The sequence below is a fragment of the Mauremys reevesii genome, linkage group 1 (genome assembly GCF_016161935.1).
Source record: "Mauremys reevesii isolate NIE-2019 linkage group 1, ASM1616193v1, whole genome shotgun sequence".
NCBI lineage: Eukaryota > Metazoa > Chordata > Testudines > Geoemydidae > Mauremys > Mauremys reevesii.
Genome location: NC_052623.1, coordinates 108,691,609 through 108,716,046, shown reverse-complemented (window position 1 = coordinate 108,716,046; position 24,438 = coordinate 108,691,609). Strand labels below are relative to the sequence as shown.

The 24,438-nt window shown below is 38.6% G+C and overlaps 1 protein-coding gene across 1 annotated transcript in view; it reads left to right on the top strand.

The window, feature by feature from the left end:
* The window catches only part of FAM155A (family with sequence similarity 155 member A), a 772,046-nt gene extending 757,383 nt beyond the window's left edge, over positions 1-14,663 (top strand). Inside the window, exons 2-3 of the mRNA XM_039518247.1 lie at positions 232-403; positions 14,320-14,663. Coding sequence (XP_039374181.1) covers positions 232-403; positions 14,320-14,615 — 468 coding nt within the window. The 3' untranslated portion in view covers positions 14,616-14,663. The remainder of the gene's footprint in view (positions 1-231; positions 404-14,319) is intronic.
* Positions 14,664-24,438: the final 9,775 nt, after the last annotated feature.

The following is a 24,438-nucleotide window of genomic DNA, read 5'->3' as shown; positions in this document are numbered from 1 at the left end:
AGTAATGTTTTGTGTTTTTACATCACAGTCATTTTAGATGGCTTGGTTGGGATTTTCTTTACAGAAGTGGGAGAGTAGTGATATGTTATGGGTTTATTTTACTCAGGTGATATTCTCTTAAAATTTGCTTTAAGAACCAGCATCAGTGTAGGTGTGCAGTACACTATGTGCTTCTGATAATGACAGTGCTATTGTCATCCATCTATACTTCTGATTCTTCTCTTTTTCCAGACTGTCTACAAAGCCTGGCTCTGTTCCCAGTATTTTGAAGTCACACAGTTTCACTGCAGCAACAGAATTCCTTGCAAGCAATACTGTTTGGAGGTTCAGACAAGGTGTCCATTTATATTACCAGACAATGATGATGTCATCTATGGAGGACTATCAAGTTTCATCTGTACAGGTACGGTGCAGATCAACATGTCTCACTAGTTTTAATTCCAAACTTAACTTTGAAGAGCGTGGCTAGCCATGTTGTTTCCTAATAGTTTTAACTATGAGAGCCTGAAGGGATGCTTCATCAAACAGTTTCTGAAAGGTTTTAGGCATTGAATCAATACTTTCTATGCCACATTTTCTATAGTTTACCTATGACCAGAGTAATTAACTTGACAAAAGCACATTTCCAACAGAAAAATATTCTAATAATTTGTTATGCTTAATAATTTTAGTGAGAAGAGGTAACTTCTGTGTTATATAATACTAAGACTTTGCAGACAGAATAGTGACTTAAGCTGTGAGGCTAGTGTCTGCCACACTCAACTTCCTCAGCATTCTCACATCTTATGTCTACCACACATTTATAGTAATTTGCTAGTCATGTTCTCCTCCTAACTTTTAAATGGACACTGTCAGGATAAAATCAAGGGTAATTTCATATTCTCCTGTTGGGCATGGGACAGAAAGCCCAGAAAACTCTACACAGTGGAGGAATGTGGAGGATTCCGAAGAGGATATGAGGGCCTAAATTTGCAGAAGTTTAGGATTCGTAGCTGAACTTTTCTCCCTTCCCCATGGATCCAGGATCATCCGCAATGATCTATGGGTCTTCTTCCCCAGTGTTGGCTGAGCTGCCTCTGGCAGATGTATTGCCTCCCCAGGCAGATGTTTTGGGCATCTAGTGAGTGAGATAGCTATGGGAACTAATGTTGTTCAGAACAGCACTAACTGTCTCTGAGGATGTTCAGGGAGTCTGGAGAGGAACACTCCACAGAGAACAGATGCTCCTGCACTGGCTATACCCTGCTCTCACCTTCAGAACCCCAACACTGGTAGATTTGGAATAAAGGGGCTTCAGTGGGCTTTGGTGGAGACAGTGTCATAGAGCTGCTACTCCCTATGCAGATCTTCCCAGTCTGGTTCTCCCAGACTTCTGTTACTTTAGCAAGTACTGTTCCCCCAATATTTTTAATGATAAAATATTATCCATATAACGATATTTCTTTAGGTATGCACCTTGATTGTTAAAATAGTGTAATTCTTGCTCTTCACTCATTTTTGACAATGAAACTCAATTACTGACATGGAATGTCCCAAACCTTCAGATAATCAGTGGGTTGAAACATCAAAGGAAGCTAGGTTCTTCAGTCCCAGAGTGCAGACCTCAAAGTTGCTCCCGTCCATTCTTGATTGGTAGCCAGAATGGTGCCACGTAGGCTGCCACTCAAAGACTGTACTCTGGGTTCTCCAGGTTTGGATCATAGTTTAAAATAGTCCACCAGCTTTCCCCATGCCAATTAGTTCTATGAGAATAGTACATGCTCTGGATCCTCCAAGCTTAGCACTGTGAATATCTGTTGTTGTACCCTTGAGAAGCCAATTGATGCAACATCAGTGGCTTCATCCCAGGTTTGGGGAACCTGGATTGCAATGAAAATGTCCCATTGGGCCTTGGTGAAGACACACCCAATCTTTGGGTTACATTAAACAATGTTTAATTAACCAGATGTTTTGGACACCTGGGATTCAGTTACTTAAAACAGTTCTGTGCCCTGTAGAATTGATTTCATACTGTAATGTGCTAGGACAATGGCAAAATGCAGTTGTATTTGGAATTCCATCATGGCAGATGAATTTTAATATAATGGCTCAAATTTTCAAAAGCCACTTCTCTTTTGGGTACCTCACTTCATTGGCTGCTAACTTTAGAAGCCCACATCCTGATTGTCCAAGGCACTGAGCACCCAAATTGTAATTTAAAGTCAGTGGAAGATGCAGGTGCTCATGACCTATAAATATCAGGCTCTAGGTTTCTAACATTGGGTCTTCAAATATTGACATCTGACCCCTTCCCAAGCCAGCCCAAAATACATGGCCATTACAAAGCTTTCTTAAGGTTAAGGCGAATGGGCTCTGGCACACTAAAGTAAGGAAAGGAGCAAGCTTCATGATCAAGAATTTCTTAAGGACAGTGCTCTGCAACAAGCCTTCGCTCTTTCAAACCAAGGCACCGTTAGCTTGAGCAACTCTGCTGTGCCTAACTGTGGCAATACCCTGCAGGGAGAAAGTCGGCAGGTTCTCCTGCAAGATTTTGACTTTTACTTTTATAGAGATCCAGCAGGAACTGAATCTGATTGTGCTAGTGGGAGATTTTTGGAGATTTGCTTGCCCCTGGGAGGGGCAGGACTTTGACTGGCTATGGAGCTGATTGCATTACACCAAAGCTTGTCTGGAAAAGAAAGGAATCCCTGTGTTTATGGGGTGACCTTCTCTATGAGAAATTACAGCCCTCCAGAGCCCCTGCTTTTCTTTAATGAGGTTTCAGGAGCAATAGTTTCACAATCGAGGTTTCTCTTCTTCCTCTCCATGGTAACAGGCTGTTTTCTCCAGGTTCCACCAGAGATTTAGGCCAAATGGAAAGATGGACTGATTGACTCCTGCAGGAAGATGTTTCATTGTATTACTGCAGAAGCCAAGAAAGCTGAAAAGGTGTATTGGCAGTTACTGTTTTTATTTGATATAGAATGCAGCACATAGCCCAAGATGAAAATATTAACGTCACATGCTGTTTTCTAACTGTGCCTAGATAAGAGGATAGAGAGGGCTTTTTCACTCAAAATACTGTGAACTGTGATTGCTATACAAGGCTTTTAACTATTAGTATCCTTTTGTATACATAGACTGTGACTTTTGATAGAGCAGGGGAGACACCTAGTGGGGAAAAGGTGACATCTCAGCATCTTAAGAAAAGCCAGGTGGCTTACTGGTTTGAAACAAGGAATAAATATTATTTATCTAAACCTGCCTGAAAAGAAACTCTGCGTATTATTTATAATATGGGGATTCCCTTTACTTTTCCAGAGCATGATGTTTCAGTGAGCAAAGCACTGGGGGGAATTAAGGACAGGTATTTCCTTGGAAGGGTCAGATGGGAAGAAAAGAGGCACTAGCAATTCTTACCCATAACACTTTCCAAATCATTCTATTGCTAGAACATCTGGCTGTATGTATTTAAACTGCTTCTCTCTGTTCTTAAAAAAGTGGTTGCATTTTGGGTTATAAAATCTAATGGGTTAGATCCTCAGTTGTGACTGAGAATCATACAGAAAAGTTCAGCAGTGGAGGTGCAAGACACTCTTTGTACACTTTTGGCCCTACCCAGCATCATTTAGAGCAATTTAAAGGTTTCTCTAAATTACATGGACTGCCAATGACATATACTTCTGTGTCCCCCAAAGCAGTGGTTCTCAACCAGGGGTACATGTACCTCTGGGGGTAAACAGAGGTCTTCTGGGGGTACATCAACACATCTAGCTATTTGCCTAATTTTACAACAGGTACATAAAAAGCACTAGTGAAGTCAGTACAAACTAAAATTTTGTACAGACAAAATGAGAAAGTAAGCAATTTTTCACTAATAGTGTGGCTGTGACACTTTTGTATTTTTATGTCTGATTTTTGTAAGCCAGTACTTTTTAAGTGATGGTTGGCGCCTTATGCTCCACAGGGAGTGAAGAAGAAGAAGAAGAAGAAGAAGAAACTTGGGGTACACGAGACAAATCAGACTCCTGCCTCTGTGGGCAGTAAGGCCTAGCACTAGAAATACCCTGACTCCCAGGGCAATGGGGCCTAGTGGCCAGATCCAATACCAACATCCTGCATCACAGGGCAGTAAGGCCTAGCAGCCAGAATCAACAGGTTCACTCTTGTCTGCAGGGCAGTTAGGCTTAGGGGCTGGAGTCAATAGGGTTGGGCCACTTGCCAGATGGGGGCAGCCATGGTAGGGAGACTTGGGCCTTCCCTGTTTCACCAGTTCTCAGCCCAGGACCCTGATAGTGGCGACCTCCGAGAGGCATCCTCAGGTACCTGGGCACTTGCTTGAGTCTCAGTATCTCCAGCTCCTGAGCTGGAGCCTGCAGCATGCATCCTTCCTCTCCGGCGACTAGCCCCGACTGAGCTGGGCTGTTCCCACTTATACTAGTGCTACATCTTGAGCATGCCCAGAAGAGACATGGGGGTGTGGCATCCTCAGCCCACAGTGGGGAGTGAACCCTTCCCCATCCTGAGTGCACCCCATCATAGGCAGCCTCATCCAATTGTAGAGAATTTCACTGGAAAGTTTTAGCCAGGGTTTGTGTGCATGTGTGTTTGAATGTACACTCCCCTATTTCAATTTGATATGAATAGCAATCTAACTGTGCTTTACTCAGAAAATGTTGGTCTCATTTAGGTTAGCACCACCACATATTTGGGACAAAGCAAAATTAGCAACCTTTTGGGGGAGAATACATGAAACGATAAATCTGAGTTCAATCTGATTTATGATGCTCTTGGCACATACCAGGAGAAATTACATACTTGGTCCAACTTCTTACCCCAGAAATATGTTACAGTAAATTTACTGTTTGTCCCCTGCCTTCATCTCCCAGTCTTCTTGTTTCTTGCCACTTCCCTATTCAGGGTCAGTGATTTTATAGCCTTCTCCTAAAACTCATGATTGTATACCTGGCTGTCGTGCAAATTGGTCTCTCTAAGGCAGTGGTGGCTAACCTCCGGCCTGTTAGGGTAATCCGCTGGCAGGCCACGAGACAGTGTTTACATTGACCGTCCGTAGGCACGGCCACCGCAGCTTCCAGTGGCTGCGGTTCGCTGTTCCCAGCCAATGGGAGCTGCAGGAAGCGGGGAGGGCTGGCTGCTGCTTCCCACAGCTCCCATTGGCCAGGAATGGAAAACCTGTGGACAGTCAATGTAAACACTGTCTCATGGCCTGCCAGTGGATTACCCTGATGGGCTGCAGGTTGCCCATCACTGCTCTAAGGTCTGCTGATATCTGGTCTATGTATCGAGTCTTTGGCCTCCCCTCTGGTTGTCTTCCATTCATAGTAATTGCAAGAGCCATCTTACCAACATAGCTCTCCAGTCTCCAATAGCTAGGCTTATACCCACGTAGTCTAGCCTCTCTCAACTTGTCTTCAACTGAAGCAGACCAAATTAGGCCCTTTACAACCTCGGTCATTTCCCATCATGGAGTGTCCAACTATTTGACCATCTCAACATCTTCACTGCCATAGTGAATAGCACACTGCTTTCCTTTCTTGTGGCTGGTCAAGTCTCTGTTCCATACAGTAAGACGGGTCATATTACAGCTTTATACATACATACATTCTACCTTTTACCTTTACTGGCATCTTTTTATCACAGAGAACTGGGGTCAGCTTGCACCATACCAAACAGCTTTAGTATAATGCCAGGATACTCATCAGCAACCATTGATCCTAGGTATTTAAATTATTTCACTCTTTTAAATTCTCTGCCTGTGATGTATCAGAGGGGTAGCCGTGTTAGTCTGGATCTGGTGAAAAGAACAGGAGTACTTGTGGCACCTTAGAGACTAACAAATTTATCTGAGCATAAGCTTTCTTGGGCTACAGCCCACTTCATCGAATGCATGTAGTGGAAAATACAGTAGGAAGATAGATATATATAGATAGATATATATATACACACAGAGAACATGAAACAATGGGTGTTACCATACACACTCTAAATAAGAGTGATCAGTTAAGGGGAGCTATTATCAGCAGGAGAGAAAAACTTTTTGTAGTGGTAATCAAAATGGTCCATTTGCAGCAGTTGACAAGAAGGTGTGAGGAACAGTGTGCGGGAGGGAGAAAATAAACATGGGGAAATAGTTTTACTTTGTGTAATGACCCATCCACTCCTAGTCTTTATTCAACCTAATTTAATGCAAATTAATTCCAATTCAGCAGTCTCTCGTTGGAGTCTGTTTTTGAAGTTTTTTTGTCGTAATATTGTGACTTTTAGGTCTGTAATCGAGTGACCAGGGAGATTGAAGTGTTCTCCAACTGGTTTTTGAATGTTATAATTCTTGATGTCTGATTTGTGTCCATTTATTCTTTTATGTAGAAACTGTCCGGTTTGGCCAATGTACATGCCAAAGGGACATTGCTGGTACATGATGGCATATATCACATTGGTAGATGTGCAGGTGAACGAGCCTCTGATAGTGTGGCTGATGTGATTAGGTCCTATGATAGTGTCCCCTAAATAGATATGTGGACAGAGTTGGCAATGGGCTTTTTTGCAAGGATAGGTTCCTGGGTTAGTGTTTTTGTTGTGAGGTCTGTGGTTGCTGGTGAGTATTTTCTTCAGTTTGGGGGGGCTGTCTGTAAGCAAGGACTGGCCTGTCTCCCAAGATCTGTGAGTGATGGGTCATCCTTCAGGATAGGTTGTAGATCCTTGATGATGTGCTGGAGAGGTTTTAGTTGGGGGCTGAAGGTGATGGCTGGTGGCATTCTATTACTTTCTTTGTTGGGTCTGTCCTGTAGTAGGTGACTTCTGGGTACTCTTCTGGTTTTGTCAATCTGTTTCTTCAGTTCAGCAGGTGGGTATTGTAGTTGTAAGAACGCTTGATAGAGATCTTGTAGGTGTTTGTCTCTGTCTGAGGGGTTGGAACAAATGCGATTGTATCATAGAGCTTGGCTGTAGACAATGGATCGTGTGGTGTGGTCTGGATGAAAGCTGGAGGCATGTAGGTAAGTATAGCTGTCAGTAGGTTTCCGGTATAGGGTGGTGTTTATGTGGCCATCGTTTATTAGTACTGTAGTGTCTAGGAAGTGGATCTCTTGTGTGGACTGGTCCAGGCTGAGGTTGATGGTGGGGTGGAAATTGTTGAAATCATGGTGGAATTCCTCAAGGGCTTCTTTTCCATGGGTCCAGATGATGAAGATGTCATCAGTGTAGTGCAAGTAGAGCAGGGGCATTAGGGAACAAGAGCTGAGGAAGTGTTGTTCTAAGTCGGCCATAAAAATGTTGGCATACTGTGGGGCCATTCGGGTACCCATAGCAGTGCTGCTGATTTGAAGGTATATGTTGTCCCCAAATGGGTGAGGACAAAGTTCAGCCACCAGGTTTGCCGTGACATTATCAGGGATACTGTTCCTGATGTAGTCCATCTTTGTGTGGAATGTTGGTGTAGAGGGCTTCTACATCCATAGTGGCTAGGATGGTGTTTTCAGGAAGATCACCAATGGATTGCAATTTCCTCAGGAAGTCAGTGGTGTCTCGAAGATAGCTAGGAGTGCTGGTAGCATAGGGCCTGAGGAGGGAGTCTACATAGCCAGACAATCCTGCTGTTAGGGTGCCAATGCCTGAGATGATGGGGTGTCCAGGATTTCCAGGTTTGTGGATCTTGGGTAGCAGATAGAATACCCCTGCTCAGGGTCCTAGGGGTGTGTCTGTGCAGATTTGCTCTTGTGCTTTTTCAGGAGTTTCTTGAGCAGATGGTGTAGTTTCTTTTGGTAACTCTCAGTGGGATCAGAGGGTAATGGCTTGTAGAATGTGGTGTTGGAGAGCTGCCAAGCAGCCTCTTGTTCATATTCCGACCTATTCATGATGACGACAGCACTTCCTTTGTCAGCCTTTTTTATTATGATGTTAGAGTTGTTTCTGAGGCTGTGGATGGCACTGTGTTCTGCATGGCTGAGGTTATGGGGCAAGTGATGCTGCTTTTCCACAATTTCAGCCCATGCACATTGGCGGAAGCACTCTATGTAGAAGTCCAGTCTGCTGTTTCAACCTTCGGGAGGAGTTCACCCAGAATCCTTCTTTTTGTAGTGTTGATAGGAAGGTCTCTGTGTGTTAGTATGTTGTTCAGAGGTGTGTTGGAAAAATTCCTTGAGTCGAAGACATCGAAAATAGGATTCCAGGTCACCACAGACCTGTATCATGTTCGTGGGGGTGGAGAGGCATAAGGAGAGGCCCCGAGATAGGACAGACTCTTCTTCTGGTCTAAGAGAGTAGCTGGAAAGATTAACAATATTGCTGGGTGGGTTAAGGGAACCACTGTTGTGGTCCCTTGTGGCATGTAGTAGTTTAGATACTTTAGTGTTCTTTTTCCTTTGTAGAGAAGCGAAGTGTGTGTTGCAAATGGCTTGTCTAGTTTTTGTAAAGTCCAACCACGAGGAAGTTTGTGTGGAAGGTTGTTTTTTTATGAAAGTATCCAGTTTTGAGAGTTCATTCTTAATCTTTCCCTGTTTGCTGTATAGGATGTTGATCAGGTGGTTCCACAGTTTCTTTGAGAGTGTGTGGCACAATCTGTCAGCATAGTCTGTGTGGTATATAGATTGTAATGGTGAGTCCTACTCCTTCAGTTATCATAGCCTCAGACTTACCAGTGTTCACTCTAAGTCCAGCCCACTCAAAACTGTGTTGCCATTGTTCAAAGCTGGCTTGCGGGTCTCACAATCTTTTGCGCATATTACTAAGTCATCTGCAAGCAGCATGTTCCGAGGCAGCTCCCTTTGTATATTTTCACTTATCACACCCAAAACAACTACAAGGTAAAAGGGGCTGAATTCTGACCCCCTAATGCAACATGTACTGAAAATTCTGTACTGTAGCCCCATGTAGTTTTGACGAAAGTAGTCACTCCCTCATATATACCCTGGATAAGATGGACATAGTCTTCTGGCACATCTCTTAGTCACAAACTCCATCAAACTAGTTCTCTTGGTACATGACCGTACACCTTCTCCAGGTCCTCAAAGACCATGCCCAGTTGCCATTCCTTTCTCTGAACTTATCCATGAGCATTCATAACGCAAACATGTCATCATTCATGCTTCGTCTTGTCATGAATCCATACTGACACTTCCAAATTTCAACCATTCAGCACAGATACTTTTCAGTAATCTTCTCCAGTACTTTCATAGCATGTGATGTCAGCTTAACTGGACAATTATTAGCACACAGAGTAATGTTTCCTTTGTTAAAAAATAGGTATCATAAAGCTTTTACACCATCGAGCTGGCATTTTCCCTTTCTTAAAAATATCATTTCTGGTTGTAAACTCACTTTTCTCAAATCATAGTAAGTTTGGGTGTGGGCTTCTGTGATTTCCGGAAACCGCAAAGCAATATTACAGTATGTAAGTTGTTATATAATTAGTTGTTTAAATGTGTATCGCATTTACCCTTTCCATAATACACTCAACAGTGCTAATACCTTTCACTAACAATTGTGTTCTGGCCTGAGTTGGGTTAGAAGCAGGCTATGTATTCCCTCTCCTCTTTGCTCAGCACAAGGCACACCAAAAAAAGGAAGTAAAAAATTAGTTTATTACATAGCTTTTGGGGACAGGCCTTTAGCTGTTATGAATCACTGAAGCTCCATTGGCTGCAGTGGTGCCACACTGATTTACACCCTCAAAAATCTGGCCCTATATGTTTTTGTATAAAAATGGTGTAAATATTGCATAGAATAACACTGTGTTCATTCCCTTCTCCCAGCACACGCACATACACAGAAAAAATGCCCCAGGGACAACTGCCTGAAACAGCCTGCCAGACTCTACCATGCTTTGGGAAATTAAAAAACAAACAAACAAAACTTCATCAAGCTTGTAGTTTGAATGGAATCTTGAAAGGCAAATTAGTTCTTAGAAGAGGAAAACAACTTCTTCATTCGTCTAAAAATAATCTGTCTGAAGGAAGACTAATTTGTTTGTTTTAAAAAAAAGATTTGGTTTACATTTCATTTTATTACATTTTGTATAGTTTATATTATAAAATGTATATCCAGACAGAAGCATTAATGTATATCTCAGACACAGCAATCTGGAAATGTAGAAGACCATCTGGATAAGATCAAGGAAAGCTGACTTCCAGACCAAATTTAAGCAAGTACTTAAAATCTTTTCCATTCTCTCTCCTTCCATTTTAAGAAAATGCTAATATAGCCATCACCAGGCAATAAGATACAGACGTATATTCTAGATAACTAATTCTACCCATTGTGACGGGTTATCTGAGCCACAGATTGCAGATGATTCATTTCTGTCCATTTGGGCCAGTGGACACTCTTGATAGTACAAATATTATCCACAGAAGCTTAATTTAAATACCAATTCATGTCATCCCGCAATGACACTGTATGGTGGAAGTTTATTTAGTTGCAGTGTGGCAGGGGACTCTCAAAGTCCAACTGTTTCTTTGTTGCTGTAGTGTATTAGATGCTGGTTTTTAATGTTTTCCTGAATCCTTTCCATATATTCTTGAATCTGTTACTTTTTCACTAGGAACTCCGATTGTGTAACCCTTTCTCACAGCATTGAGTATTTCTGTGAGTAGTCCCCCTGCAGTCATAATACTTGCACGAGTGGATGTTCACTGGCATAAATGTAGAAGAATCCGGCCTTATATGTGCTTAATAAAGCTGCAGGCAATAAACATCTCATTTTCTGAGAATAATTAGTTTGTTTGCTCAGGACATGGAATTAGGGCCAAAGGCCACAAAGTTTAGATCAAAAGTTTTGGTGTTTTAGTTCAGACCTTTCTCTAGAAAGATGTCCAAGTGCATTGTAAAGGAAGAGGAATGTCTAGTTCTCTTATTTACCTATCTATATTTCCCAGAATTAATTGCTCTGAAAGGGGCAATGTTACTCCAAGTGCTGGCATTGTATGATGCAGTGATGTCACCTTTGGGTGTTTCACTCCTGGAGCCATTATTTGCTCTGTGCTTCACAGCAAAATGAATCAGGCAACATTCCTGGCTTACTCCATCTGTTCCTGCAGTTACCTCTTATTTTTGGGTGTACCGTCTTTAGGCAGAGCAGGTTTTGTCTGTCCCTCAGATTGGATTAGAAATCTTGAAGAAAACATAGTTTATGATTAGAGAGAAAAAGCTTTATTGAAAAAAACTCATTTTCAAAACCTTTGGCTTTCGAAAATATTTACAAGTAAAATTGTGAGGACTAAATCACGAGAGATGATGTGCACCCGCAACTCCTACTAAAAGGAATTGAGGGAACATTGTCCCAAATGACTTTAAATTCTGTATGTGAATACGTTTTATGCCTCTTTTTGTTTGTCCCCCAGTAGCTCTTTCTGTGTAAAATGTAGTAGCTTATAATTCCTTTTTTACTTGACTCAGTTAAAACTGAACACATTTAATTTAATCACACTAATATCTCCATTAACCTAATCACATTCAAATGTCCATCCTTAATGCTGACCTCACCTATAGTAAGTTATATTCCCTACTGATATATGTGCAATGCTGAAGTCTATCACGTGTCATTTGTTTGTGGGAAATTATGTGGTTATAGCTAAGAGTTTGCTTTCGGATGTACCTTTTCAGGAATTGCAGGTGTGGAGAGGCCAGTTTTATGTTGAAAATTAATTAACCTTATCAGGTTCCTCAGACTGAGGGTGAGGGATGGGGTAAGGAATGATGTATGTAAGTAACAAGGTGGGGGAGGGAAAGCTGTGCAGCCCGGGAGGGTGTATCAATAAATGGAAGCACATATTGGATTCCCTTGGTGCAGATATACAATGCAGTGATGAATTAGGGAAATACCCTTTTTCTGTTCAGTTTTACAATTTCAAATGTGGCCAGTCTGACAGGTGTCATGGTGATTCAAATGTGTATAAACTTGGGAATTTGTAGAGACTATGGCTATGGTAATTTAGCTACACAAAGACAAAAGTGATACATAGGGTCAAAATATCTTGAGTGATGTTTCATTGTTTTCACTGGGCAAATTGGTGGCTAGATTATCTAAATAATATGGAAAAGTTATTTGTCATTCAATTTAGAAGTAATTCTGGAATTAATAAATTATTAAATATGTCATTGTACATGCAGAGACTAAATTAAATTGCTGAATTGAGGAAGAGAAGAATTTTAATTGTTAGGGAAAAAAACCTCAATGCCACTTACGGAGTTGCTTCTACCAATGTACTTACAGTGTTCATGAAGTACAGTATTTAAATGCCTTTTGATGGCTAACTTGTATAAATGGCCTTTGGTTTCAAAGGAAGTCTGGGTTTTCCTAAAAACAAGAAAGTCAGGAAATATAGTTGGAACGGTAAACAAGCAGCAGTGGGATCAAAGCACTAACAATATTCTGTGTCTCTTCAATTACAGCTAATAGTTTGAGCTACTGCAGGTACAGAGCTGTTTGCATAATTTCCTCCATTTTAAGGTATTTCCTTTATAGAAGTACAGTTACCAAGGATTTTTTATAAATATTAACATGTTTATGCCATAGAATGATTCTCATAATACCTAAAGTTAAAAATGAGACTGTTTCATCATATATGCAAGAAAAAAATGCTGACGTGTTTCCAAAGCACAGCAGAGTATCTTAAAAAAACATTAAATATGAGTGGTGCTGATAAAGGTAAGAATGCAAAATTTTCAAATCTGGGTAACCAAAGGTAAGCACCTGACTCCATATTTTAGGCAGCTACAGAAGTGGATTGCTGAGCACTTGTGGAGCAAATCCTGAGTGTGAGCACTATAGGAAAGCCAAGAGCCTATTCTAGCTTTCAAAGAGAGTTCAAAGAAACTTTAAAAAACATAGATGAATGCAAAAAAAATTGGACGTGCTTTTTAACATAACACACTATAGCACTGTTTACTTGGATGTGAATATAAAATATGCCATCTCAGATTTAACTTGTATTTACCAGTGCATTGAGTAAACTCTTCTGTTTAGTAGCAAATCTGTACCATAGAAATATTGGATGAAAGGGCTAGGTTTTATCTTATGTTATGCTGTGCTAGTTTCCTCTGTATGATTAGTTAATGAAATGCCAACAGTATAAAGTTTGGGCCTGAACACATTAAGATACACCTACACGTTTATCTGCTAGTTCCCAAGGGACATTGTGTAATTGGCGGTATTTTTTAGACAAAACATTTTTCTAGACAATAGTTCAATCTATAAACAATAACAGTTGCTTGGCCCTTCAAAAGGCCCTGATCCTAATAATTCATTACCGGTAATTTACTTTCTAGCAATACCTAAAGCTGTCCTGTGTGAGAATTGCTGATATAATGCTGAAAGAAATGTTTTATTACAACATGACTTTAAATCAAGAAAAGATCTCTGATTATTAATAAGACATTCTTGGACTTGTAATGTCAACTCTGAACTGTGTTCTCTTGACTCTTCTGTAAAGCAGATTTGTGGGAAGTAAATAGCACACTATGGCATTTCTGATCTAATCTATAATAATACAGACAGTACCATGAGTTATAACCATCAATAACTGTCAGAAATATAGAAATAACTATTCCAAAATACACAAGTTATGTCAAATTGATTAATCCAAACCAGTTCATAGCGAAGGGAGTTAGAATATTGCCTGATGGCCTAGTTATCTACCAAGAAATTTCAGGAGATCCAGTGACTGTGTCTTTTTTTTGTTTCCACTTCTGGGGTGTAGAGAAAAGAACTGAATCAGAGGAACTTGTTGGGGTAGGATCTGAAAGTGGATGGGGAACAATTGCAAGCTGATGGGTTTAGAAAGTTTTGTGGTGAAGTGTTATGCACCAGTTTACACCAGCTGAAGATTTGACCTTCTCACTGACAGTGATATTATGAAGACAGGTTCATTATTCAATAAGACCTTTCAAAATGGTTTATAGAATTAGAATTTTGTGGAAAGGGGGTCCAAAGTTTGGGAACTCCCTCATTAGCATGAACCTATCCTTAGGAATAGAGTTCTCAGTACCCCAACGAAGGGATTTTGAATGTTAGGTTATTCTGACTGGAATACTTGAGTTATTGCTTTTTCATTGTAACCCACATTTTTCCACAATGACACTCAATTCCATACTTTTATGAAAATGTTGTTTAGCTGCTAGTTCCTTGATTCTCCCCTTTGATAGACTAAAAGTATTACCTCAGCAACTCTTATGACCCAGGAAGGCAAGATCTACGTGAGCCCCAAACTTACACTCAGACCTGGAACTAACAGCTACGTCTAGAAAAGTTAATTTCTGAGAACTACCAACTTCTGCCATTCAGTCTGTTAATGAAATTAATTTTCTGTTGTGTTTATCCTACAGGGCTCTATGAAAATTATCCAACCAATGCAGAACCAGAATGCTGTGATGTCAGATGGGGACTATTACCAGATAATCAATCCAAAGGGACTATAAAAACAAGTGACTCATCAATGTGTCACAGGACATCGCTCACAGTTTCATCAGCATCAAGACTGTGTAACAGCAGACTTAAACTGTGTGTTCTTGTATTAATTCTCTTACATACAGTACTTACAGTCTCAGCAGCACAGAACTCAACAGGACTGGGCTTTGGAGGCATAACAACTTTGGAAGATAATTCAACTAATGAGGAATAAAAGAAAGGATACATGTCAAATGATAGACACACAACAGGCCCATGTGTACTACAGTCAAATATAACAGAGACTGGGTGCTTTTACCCTCAAATCACTTCTTGAAAGGCCTTCTGGGTAAAATTAAAAGGATGGGCAACAATCCAAACAAGGACACATGAACACAGCTTTTTATTGACTAAAAGGCTGTATGGTGACTTAAATTTCTCACACCATTTTATACACTGTGTTTTAATGTTTGGAGTTTCTTTTTTTGTTTGTTTTTTGCACTTGTTAATACAGGATTTTATTTTTGGGACCGTTTCTCAAAGCTAAACTAAGTCTTTTCACTGTCGATATATTTCTATTCATTGTGTATGTTCATCTGATAGTTCTGTCTTTTATGTCCTGTCAGTTTCTATTAGAGGAATGACTGCTATGATTCCATGGCATAACAAAAAACAAAAAAACAACAAAAACAAATTTAAAAAAAAAACAACAAAAACCACAAAAAAAATACAAAAAAACACACACACCCCACCACCAAGCTAACTGTCCTTTTTACCTGTGGAAACCATTCTCTTCCTTCCCCTTCTCCCATCTCCCTTAAGCAGACAACATCCACTTGCTTCTGTCTGTGTAATCACAATGAATGGGTACACATGATTCTGGTGTACCTCTGCCACTGTTGCACAAACCAGCTGACTGAGCAAACCGAACCAGAGCATGAGGGGGTTCCTTTTAGCTGAACAAACAAGTGCTCTCCTTACAAGGTGGGATCGGACAGTTAACAAATTTTTATGTAAAGAAATCTATAACAAACTGTTGCTCCAATTCCCATTTTAAAGAAGTCCAGTCCTTTCTCACTGGTCAGTTGAACAGGAGCAGCCTTTTTAGATACAGTATGGGAAACCAGTTAAGCTCAGCAAGTTGAATAGTTGGGAGGCCTTCCTATTGGAGGTAAAAGATTGGCATTCATTGTGAATTACGTTTTCAGTTCCACTGCAGTCACATAACCAGCAAAGATTCATAATGTCTGGGAGCAAAGAGATTCAGAAAAAAAGAAGCCTTTTTGTTCTGACAAAGCTGCAGTAGAATCATTTAAGCACCGACAGTACAAATGATGTGTTCAGTGTTGAATCCATTGTTTTTCTAACAGCTACATGTTGTTGAAAGTTATTTGAGTTATTAAGGATGCATTGTGATGTATTAGCACAGCTGAAGAACATGGGTTTTTTAATAAATAGGTCAACCATTTTCATAAGTATGCAATAAAAAGCAAAGAACATACCAGGCTATCAATAATCAAGGGAAAGAAGAGTAATCTGATTGCCTTTTCCATTGCATTTTTTTATTTTTTATTTTTTGGGGGGACATTTTACCCGCTGAGTGTATGAGTATTTGCTTTATAAAAAGGCTTTTTAGAGTTTACAATAGAATCAATGGAAGGAAAAGTTAATAAGGGCTGTTTTTAAACATTTTACATTCCTTCCTATTCTCTAACTACACTTGGGAAGTGCACTTTAGAGATGTTTGCTGTGTAGCTGGGAAATGAAGGAAAACTATAAGAAATGTTCTCTTAGCAAATAAAGTTTAGTTACCTACTTTCTAGCTTTGAAATATCCCTTGATAATTATTTCCATTATAAGAGCATTTAATCACTGCTACTTAGGTATGCAATTTTTTTAAATTCACATTTTATGGTTTGTGAAATTCTGTGGGGGTGGGGGGAGAAGGAAACCCTACTGCTTAAGCTGCTTAAAATGCATTTGTTAAGATGTAAAAGCTCAAATATTTTGCAAGAGTATTTGTTTTGATAGTGTTTTACTATTACTGGGACTGAGGGTCCTAAAATGATCTGTGCAAATACAAAAAAGCACCAAAAAATGCAAAATTCTTCAGCTCATTTGTGTTTCCATAACCCGTTCCCCCTACACAATATATTCCATTTAATAAAACATGGTGCTTTTTTTTGCTAGGGGCACATGTGTTAATTGCATTGAACTGATGCAAACTGTGGGAAAAAGTGTAGAAATGAAAATGAAAAAGCCTTAACTAATGGTAGAATGTAGATTACAAAGAGGATGGGAATATTCCTGAAAAGTAGTGGAGCAATAACTGGACAGTGCTGCGGTACTGTACGATAGCTTATGAGTCACATTACTGAGAAAGCACTTACTAGGTGAGCTCTTGTTCAACTGACCTCTTAATTATATTAAGTGTATATGGTCAGTAAACAGTTTGTTATAACCTTTATCTACCTCTGCTGTGCAAAGGCCATTCAACATCTATCTCTGTGATGTTCTTCATATTTTTGTTCACACCATAGTTCACTTTCATCTATTTTTACACTGCACCAGTACAGTAGCAAGTCCTGTTCATCCCCATTAAACTGGCGTATAAAGAAGAGTTACCATTTCTACTCACTGAATCCTATTTTTCCTCATGGTGACCTAATGTGACAAATCATCTTTAAGAAATATTATTTCTTCCCTCTCTGTCCTCTCTCCCCTTTATTTTTTTCTTTAAAGGTGTTTTCAACTGGTGTCAGTGAGAAATATGACTCCTCCACTGCTTGGCTACACTCAGTAACATATGTCATACAATATGGGGAGAAAGACAGCTGAGAAAAAACAGTGGTGACATCATCACATGCATAAAATAGCCAAACTAAAGTTGGGTAAAATGGAGTAGGAAGCAATTACAGAGTCTTAATCATTAAATATAAAATGTAATAAAATACTCCCCGTATCTCCACCCCGAGTCAGTGCCTGCAGTTAAATGGTCTGTGAATTCTTTGTCTTTTTTTTTCTTTTCTATTTCTTTTGTTTAAAAAAAAATCATGTTCTTGGGGTGACTACTGCTGTGATATTTGTTACCATTCCAACAAGGTATTTCTACTCCAGCAGCGTGGTATGAAGCTTCTCCTGGTGACAACTAGGAAATCACAAGTAGACAAAGACTCTTTTATGAAGTTAAGCAACACGTAATCATGTATGATGCAAAATTTCATTTCATCCACTCCTCCTTCGTAATAGTTTTCCTGGCACAAATTTAAGCATGCTTGATATTGTGCACATCTTACTTTTTTTGCCAGAATAAATTTGCATCTTGCCACTGCTGTAACTGCCATCTTGTTCCATTTCTCCTTGTACTGTATGCCTATTACATACATGATAAAGAACTGGCTTAAAAAAGAAAAGATAATGCTAAAATATTTCTTCAAGCAAGTGACAAAAAAAAGAAGAAAGAAAGAATAGAATAATATTTATTTTGTAGTCATATGGTACAGATTTTCCCCATGTCTTTTATTGTCTTCTTTTCTGCTATAGGGATAATCCAGAGTTTGTGCAATATGTTAATACTGCTCAACCAAATGTCATATAACATAACCAGAGCTATATGTTATTCCTTATTGCATTTACATTTGGTAATATGTTATATTGACTTTTTTCTTTCATTAAAGAGCCAGCATCCATTTTTTGCAAATATAGCAGGTGAAGGCTGTCCTTCTGCACGCCATAACTTAATGACAAAAACAAATGTAGAATAAAGGTTTAGCTCCATAATTGATGAAACAGAGCCATTGACTGTCAATGAATCTGTGGAACAATAAAGACACACCAAAAATGGGTTTTCAAGAAATTCCATCATGAGTGGTCAAACAGTAGTTTTCATCTAATAAAACAGGGGAACAAAGAGCTGTATACCAAATAGTGGAGATGGCAGGTTTCATTGAGTATGTGGTGTTGGTCTCAACACTTAGCCAATATAATTATATTCTGTTATTACAAAGTGGAGGGACAAGGACATTGTCTTCCTTCTTTCTATATATCTATCTATTGTGAATGGCCTTGCCCTAAGTATTGCATTGAAGCAGAAAGCACATCTGCTTATCATTATAACTGAAGACTCCACACACGTGTGCACGTACACAGTGAAACCTGTCTTAAGTGACTACCCAAAGCGCAAGCAAAAATAATTTGCCTAGCAGAGGTAGTTAATTAAAGATCAGACAAAATTATACTAGAAACCTTAGGGAGAAATTGAAATGGCCAGGTGAGGTTCTCACTGGAGGTGTTCCTCACTGCAGGTTTCACTGTATATCTCAAAAATGCCCCAGCCCTTCAGTGAACTCTTTGTAGATGGAACTCTGACTCTGCTTGGAGCCCCATTGACTTCAATGGAACTCCATGCGAACACTGGGTCTATTCACTGAGAGCTCATTTCAGAGTCTGGGTCTAAATTTCTGATCATGTAGTCTTTACTCCAGCAGCGTGACTAAGTAAAGATGTCAGGATTGCTCTCTACTGGGCTAACGCTTAGTTATATATTGATAAATGGTATACTGTGAATGGTTCCATTTTCTTTATTAATTTGGTAGAAATCTCATCTCAAAACTAAATCCACTGCATGGAGCGCAGACTACCAGAAATTTCTCCATTACTGAGGGGAAATTAAATAGCAGTTCTGAGGCAGCAAGAGATTTCGGAAGTTTGGAAAGTGAATGTGAGTGGGATGTATCAGTTGGATATTTGGTAATGGTGATATGGTGGTTAACATTAGTAGCCTTGGGATGAAGCCTAAATAAATACAATTTGGGATTTTTACTTGCAAGAATAAATAAATAAATAAATACAAATCCCTGAGCAAAGGCTTGAATTAAACACTTCTGAATTTTCCAGCATTGTTGTTAATTATTAAGACTGGTCTGTATATGTGAAAAAACCTATAGAGTGTGATGGTATAAAAAGCAAAAATAGAGCTGGGACAACCTTGGAAAACCCATCTGGCAAGCAAAATGGGTTTCTTTAAAAATATACAGTATGTCAATGGGCAGATAGATGCATATATAGATATGGATCTATCTATATATAAATATCTATTTATAGATATAGATATAAGGTTTCCAAGAGGCATACTGTATGTTTAAAAAAAAAATGCCAGTGGGTAAAAAGGTAACATATAGGATGACATTCTCCTCTCTGACTCATAGTCACACTATGGAATGTGTATTGCCAAGGAGAATTTTGGGGACATATAACTATTTTATAATGTGACAATAAAATGTGAGTTTGCAGGGTTTTCTTAATGAATATTTTGATGCTCATTCCATGCTCCTCTCTCCTCTTAGCTTCTCTCAAATTCTTTTGGGTCTTTCACTTTAAACCTTGACTTTTGCTGAACCTTGGCCTAATATTCCATTCAGTTCAGTAGAATGTCAGCAGCTCAGAGAGTGTTAATCAAGAACCAGAAGTGAGAGGATTCAAAGTGCTGTTTTGTGCATCAGTCTGAGTTCCCAGTCTCTCTCACTCTCTCAAAACTAAGCCCCTCTCTATGATTCACACACGGTGAACTTCGTCCTTGTGCAGAGGACCAGTACTAGACCTCTGCACATCTTAAGTCTCATTTAAGGCCCCACTTAAGTTATTATTAGGATTCTCATGCTTAAAGTTAGACATATTTTAAGTGTTTTGCTGATTTGGGACCTAAGACCTCACTATAGGTCTTAAATGGGATTTAGGGGGCACATAGGCTTTGTACAGGTCCTCAGCATGTGGGTGGGGATATCACTAACAGTTCCTATCTTAAGAATCTTCTGCTTTCCTCAAACACCAAACTCTTCCAACAGAGAGTTCTCCACATGTAATATGGTCACATGTTCCATATTAGATAGCATTATCTCAATATTACAGTATTCTCTATATATTATATTGGGAATACTGCAAATAGGGCTCAATCCTGTGTGGTGCTGACTACGTTTAACTATCATTACTTAATTGAGGGTTGAGAGTACATAGCACCCCACAGGGGCAGGTCCATACTGAAATAATGATACTTTGGAGAAGAAGGTGGTTAAAAATAATTAAAATAGACTGTTTTTTCCCCCTTTCTCCTGTCTTTTCTTTTCTTTTCTTTTTCTGTCTCTGACGGAGTCAGCTGCCTGGTCTGGAACATGCTTTAGCCTTAATAGCCCTCTAAAAAATAAAGTAATTTTAAGATGTAATGTTCCTCTACTTTATATTTCTGCAGCCATCATGGCTGCTGTGCTTGCAAAAAAGATTTTGAACTTTTTGAACTTTGAAAATTTTATGATTTTGTCTTTTCATTTTTTCCTCTCCCTCTGCAATCCAAGTCCCACGGAAGTTAATGGGACTCTTGCTTTTGACTTCAATAGGGCCAGGGTTAATGGCACGGTCCAAAGCCCACTGAATTCAATGTACATTTTCCCATTGATTTCAAGGAGTTCTGGATCAGGCCCAAACACCTTCTGAGCACTTGTGTGATAAGAAGATAAGGAAGCAGGTGAACAACAGAAAGAATACAATGTTCCACAGGTTTGTCCAAGTGATGGGTCTAATAATTAGCTGCAGCTCTATGCAAAGGTTATATTGAGCCAAAGCTTTGAGCTTGATTTGATACACCTTTTTTTTCCCTGAAATCTAACAAGCTTCATTCAGGGTTTGAATATGCAAAAACTTACACAGGATTATAAATACAAAAGGAAAAATATTGAAAAGATTCTAAAATATTTTCACGGGTACAAGTGGAAATTTAATTTAGGATTTTTTTTTAATTGCAATTTTTTTAACCCCTTAAAGAGACCCCTTATGTAGTTTTGCAAAGCTGCTTTTTGTTTTTTAGGTTTTTTTTTAAACCAGCTTTTTAGTCTTTTCAAGAATCATATTGACTATGCAGCTACAAATTACATGCTTATGTTAAAGGATTTGCAATTAAAATTATTCTACTCTTCTGTTATTCCCAAATTGTGTGAAACTGAAAGCTCATGTTAAAAGCAGATATAATTAAGTGTGTTTATTCTTGTTTCCTTTTTTTCTTTTCTTTCTTTTTCTTTTTTTGTCAAAGTTAAGGACTGGGTTTTGTTTGAAATGGGCTAAAATGGCAACAGTGGTTTTAACTATATGGAATGTCTTATGATTCTTAGCATTGAAAAGAGGGCTAAGTGTTCCAGTCAGAAAAAAATATTAAAAAGATGTAAATTGTAATAATATATTAAATATTGTATTATTATAGCAAGTTTAGTTAAGCAACTAATACTATCTTTACTTTTTTACAGAGAACTTTGATGAAATAATTTATTACAATGACTCACAAAAAATCATGTTTTCAAAATGACAGGGGAAATTGTTGAAGATTGTGAAAAAATACTAAAGCGATGCTCTGTCAAGAATAAATGTAACAATGCAAACAGTGAGTCTGACTTTTTGGAGGCTAGGGATTCGGGAATACCATTAACTCCTTTTTAAACAGATGGGGATAATTATTTTTAAAAATACTCATAAAAAACCCTAAACAACTCCCCTTCCCCCCCCCACAAATAAATCTGAAATCTCTTACCTTTTTTACTGGACTGTAGATCAACAACTACCTATTTAGTAAAATGCTTATAATACAAGTATAAGGACTAAGGTTATTTCCTCCTCTTTTTCTAGCTTCCCGGATTACATTGTGCAGACATAGCAGGAGCTCTGTTGTGGCTGTCCACTTGAAAATGTTTAGAAAAGAAAGAAAACTAGAACAAATGCAGAAAAACAAATCTTATATTTTTAGGTTATGTATCTGTAAAATTTAAGTTGTATGAAATCTCCAACAATAACAAAAATACAGTGATTTTTCTACATACTGGTCGTTCAATATTTCATAACAAAGAGTTAATGTACAAGTGGCATTTGATTCTTTGTCTGTCTGGTGGTCTCCTGGTTTTCTTAATCTTTGTATTCCTCAAAAGGGGTTGACAAGAAAATTGCTACTCCCAGAGGTAGGTACATAAATGCTTATAACTTAGAACATGTTGATAAATTGGAGAGGGTTCAGAATAGAGCCACAAGAATGATTAACGGATTAGAAAACATGCCTTATAGTGATAGACTCAAAGAGCTCAATCTGTTTATTTTAACAAAGAGAAGGTTAAGTGGCTCAGGTTTCAGGGATTACAGTTTGTAAATACCTGCATGGGGAACAAATATTTAATAATGGGTACTTCAATCTAGCAGAGAAAGGTATAACATGATCCAATGGCTGGAAGTTGAAGCTAGACAAATTCAGACTGGAAATAAAGTGTACATTTTTAATGGTAAGAGTAATTAACCACTGGAACAATTTACCAAGATCATGGTGGATTCTCCATCACTGAAAACTTTTAAATCAAGAGTGGATGTTTTTCTAAAAGATACACTTTAGGAATTATGTAGGGGATGATCCATGACATGTGTTATACAGGAGGTCAGGTGAGATGATAACAATGGTCCCTTCTGGCCTTGGAATCCGTGAACATTTTAGGAACTATGCGGGGTAATATTAAAATCCTGACCCTGCATCCAAAGTGAATGACAAAACTCCCAGGGAGAGCAGCCATAGGTCCAAAATGAGGTTATAAAAGGTTTGCATTTGTAGGCCAGCATCAGATGTTTCTGCAGATAACAGATGAAAGTCTACAGTCTTTTATAATAATGAGATATATGGAGAAATATGCATTCTGCAAGATATCCTGGAACCTGATAGCCTTGATGGTTTGATTATGTTGAAGAGCAGGCAGGAAAGTGAAATTTAACTTCTACTGCTATGACAGCAAGACCATATGGAGAAAAATCTGGGGTGAAGAAAGAAGAACATTCTCATGTTTAATCCACAGTTCATTGTTATCCTATACTTTTGTCTATGTTATCCCTGACAATTAAGTTCTATTATAGTTATCTTGAACCCACATTTCATTTGCAGTGCCCATCCATAGTTTCAAAATCATTAAGCTTCCTCATCTTAAATATATAAATGCAAGTTATATGCACATTATTTAAAAATGAAACACAATATGAGTGTTTTATTTCAAGAACAGTTTTATTACCTGTTTCATTTTGTAGTTTAATATAGTGTGAATCTATTTTTTGCATGTATGTATAGGTAAGACAAGGAACCTCACTGACATTCATAAATCAGGAATAATTCCATTGAAGTCATTGGATTTACGCAAATGTAAAGTGGTGTAAAATCATAATCAGGCCCTGTTTTTAAACTGTAGGGGGGAAATCCTGGCAGCATTGAAGTCAAAGGCAAAATTCTCATTGATCTCTATGGAGCCAGGATTTCACCTTAAATATTCAAACTGCAATAGATATTTTAGTGAATGCCAATTATATAGTACATGGTCTTAAATAGAAAAGCAATCAGAACATAGAATAGAATGTTTTTTGTGACTAGATTTTTATTCATGTATGGTAAACAACATGCATAAAGCAAAGTAAAACTCATTAAGCACCTCATTTAGCAAGGCACTTAAGCATGTGGTTAATTTCATGCATGTGCCTAAAGGTCTGATCCAAAGCCCATATAAGCCAGTAGAAGCCTTTCCATTAATTTCAGTGAATTTTGGATCAAGCCCATTATGAAAAAAAATTCCCTTTACATAATGTTATTTCAAGAACACTACCATTCTGTTTTTCTACGTAAGCATATTTCACATCTTTCTTAATTTACATTTCAGTAGTTACTCATTTCTCACTAATATATTATAGGCTGAAAGTGACAGACTACATTCAACAAAAGTAACACAAACACTTATCATCGCATATGCAGACCTGGCGTGTTTGTTACCTTCTATGAAAGAAACAAACATCCTTTAAAATATGTATCCATGTCAGCGTAGCTGGTCCCCGTCATTCTCTTAGTGGTTTTAATTTAATACTTCCTGAGTACTTACTCTCTGAAATACATCAACTATTTAAACATGAGGCAGTTATTTTTTTTCGAAATACATCAGACTAATGGTAACAACTTGTACATGAAGCACAAGAAGAGACAACAAGTGGTTGAGTATAGATGTGGAAAATAC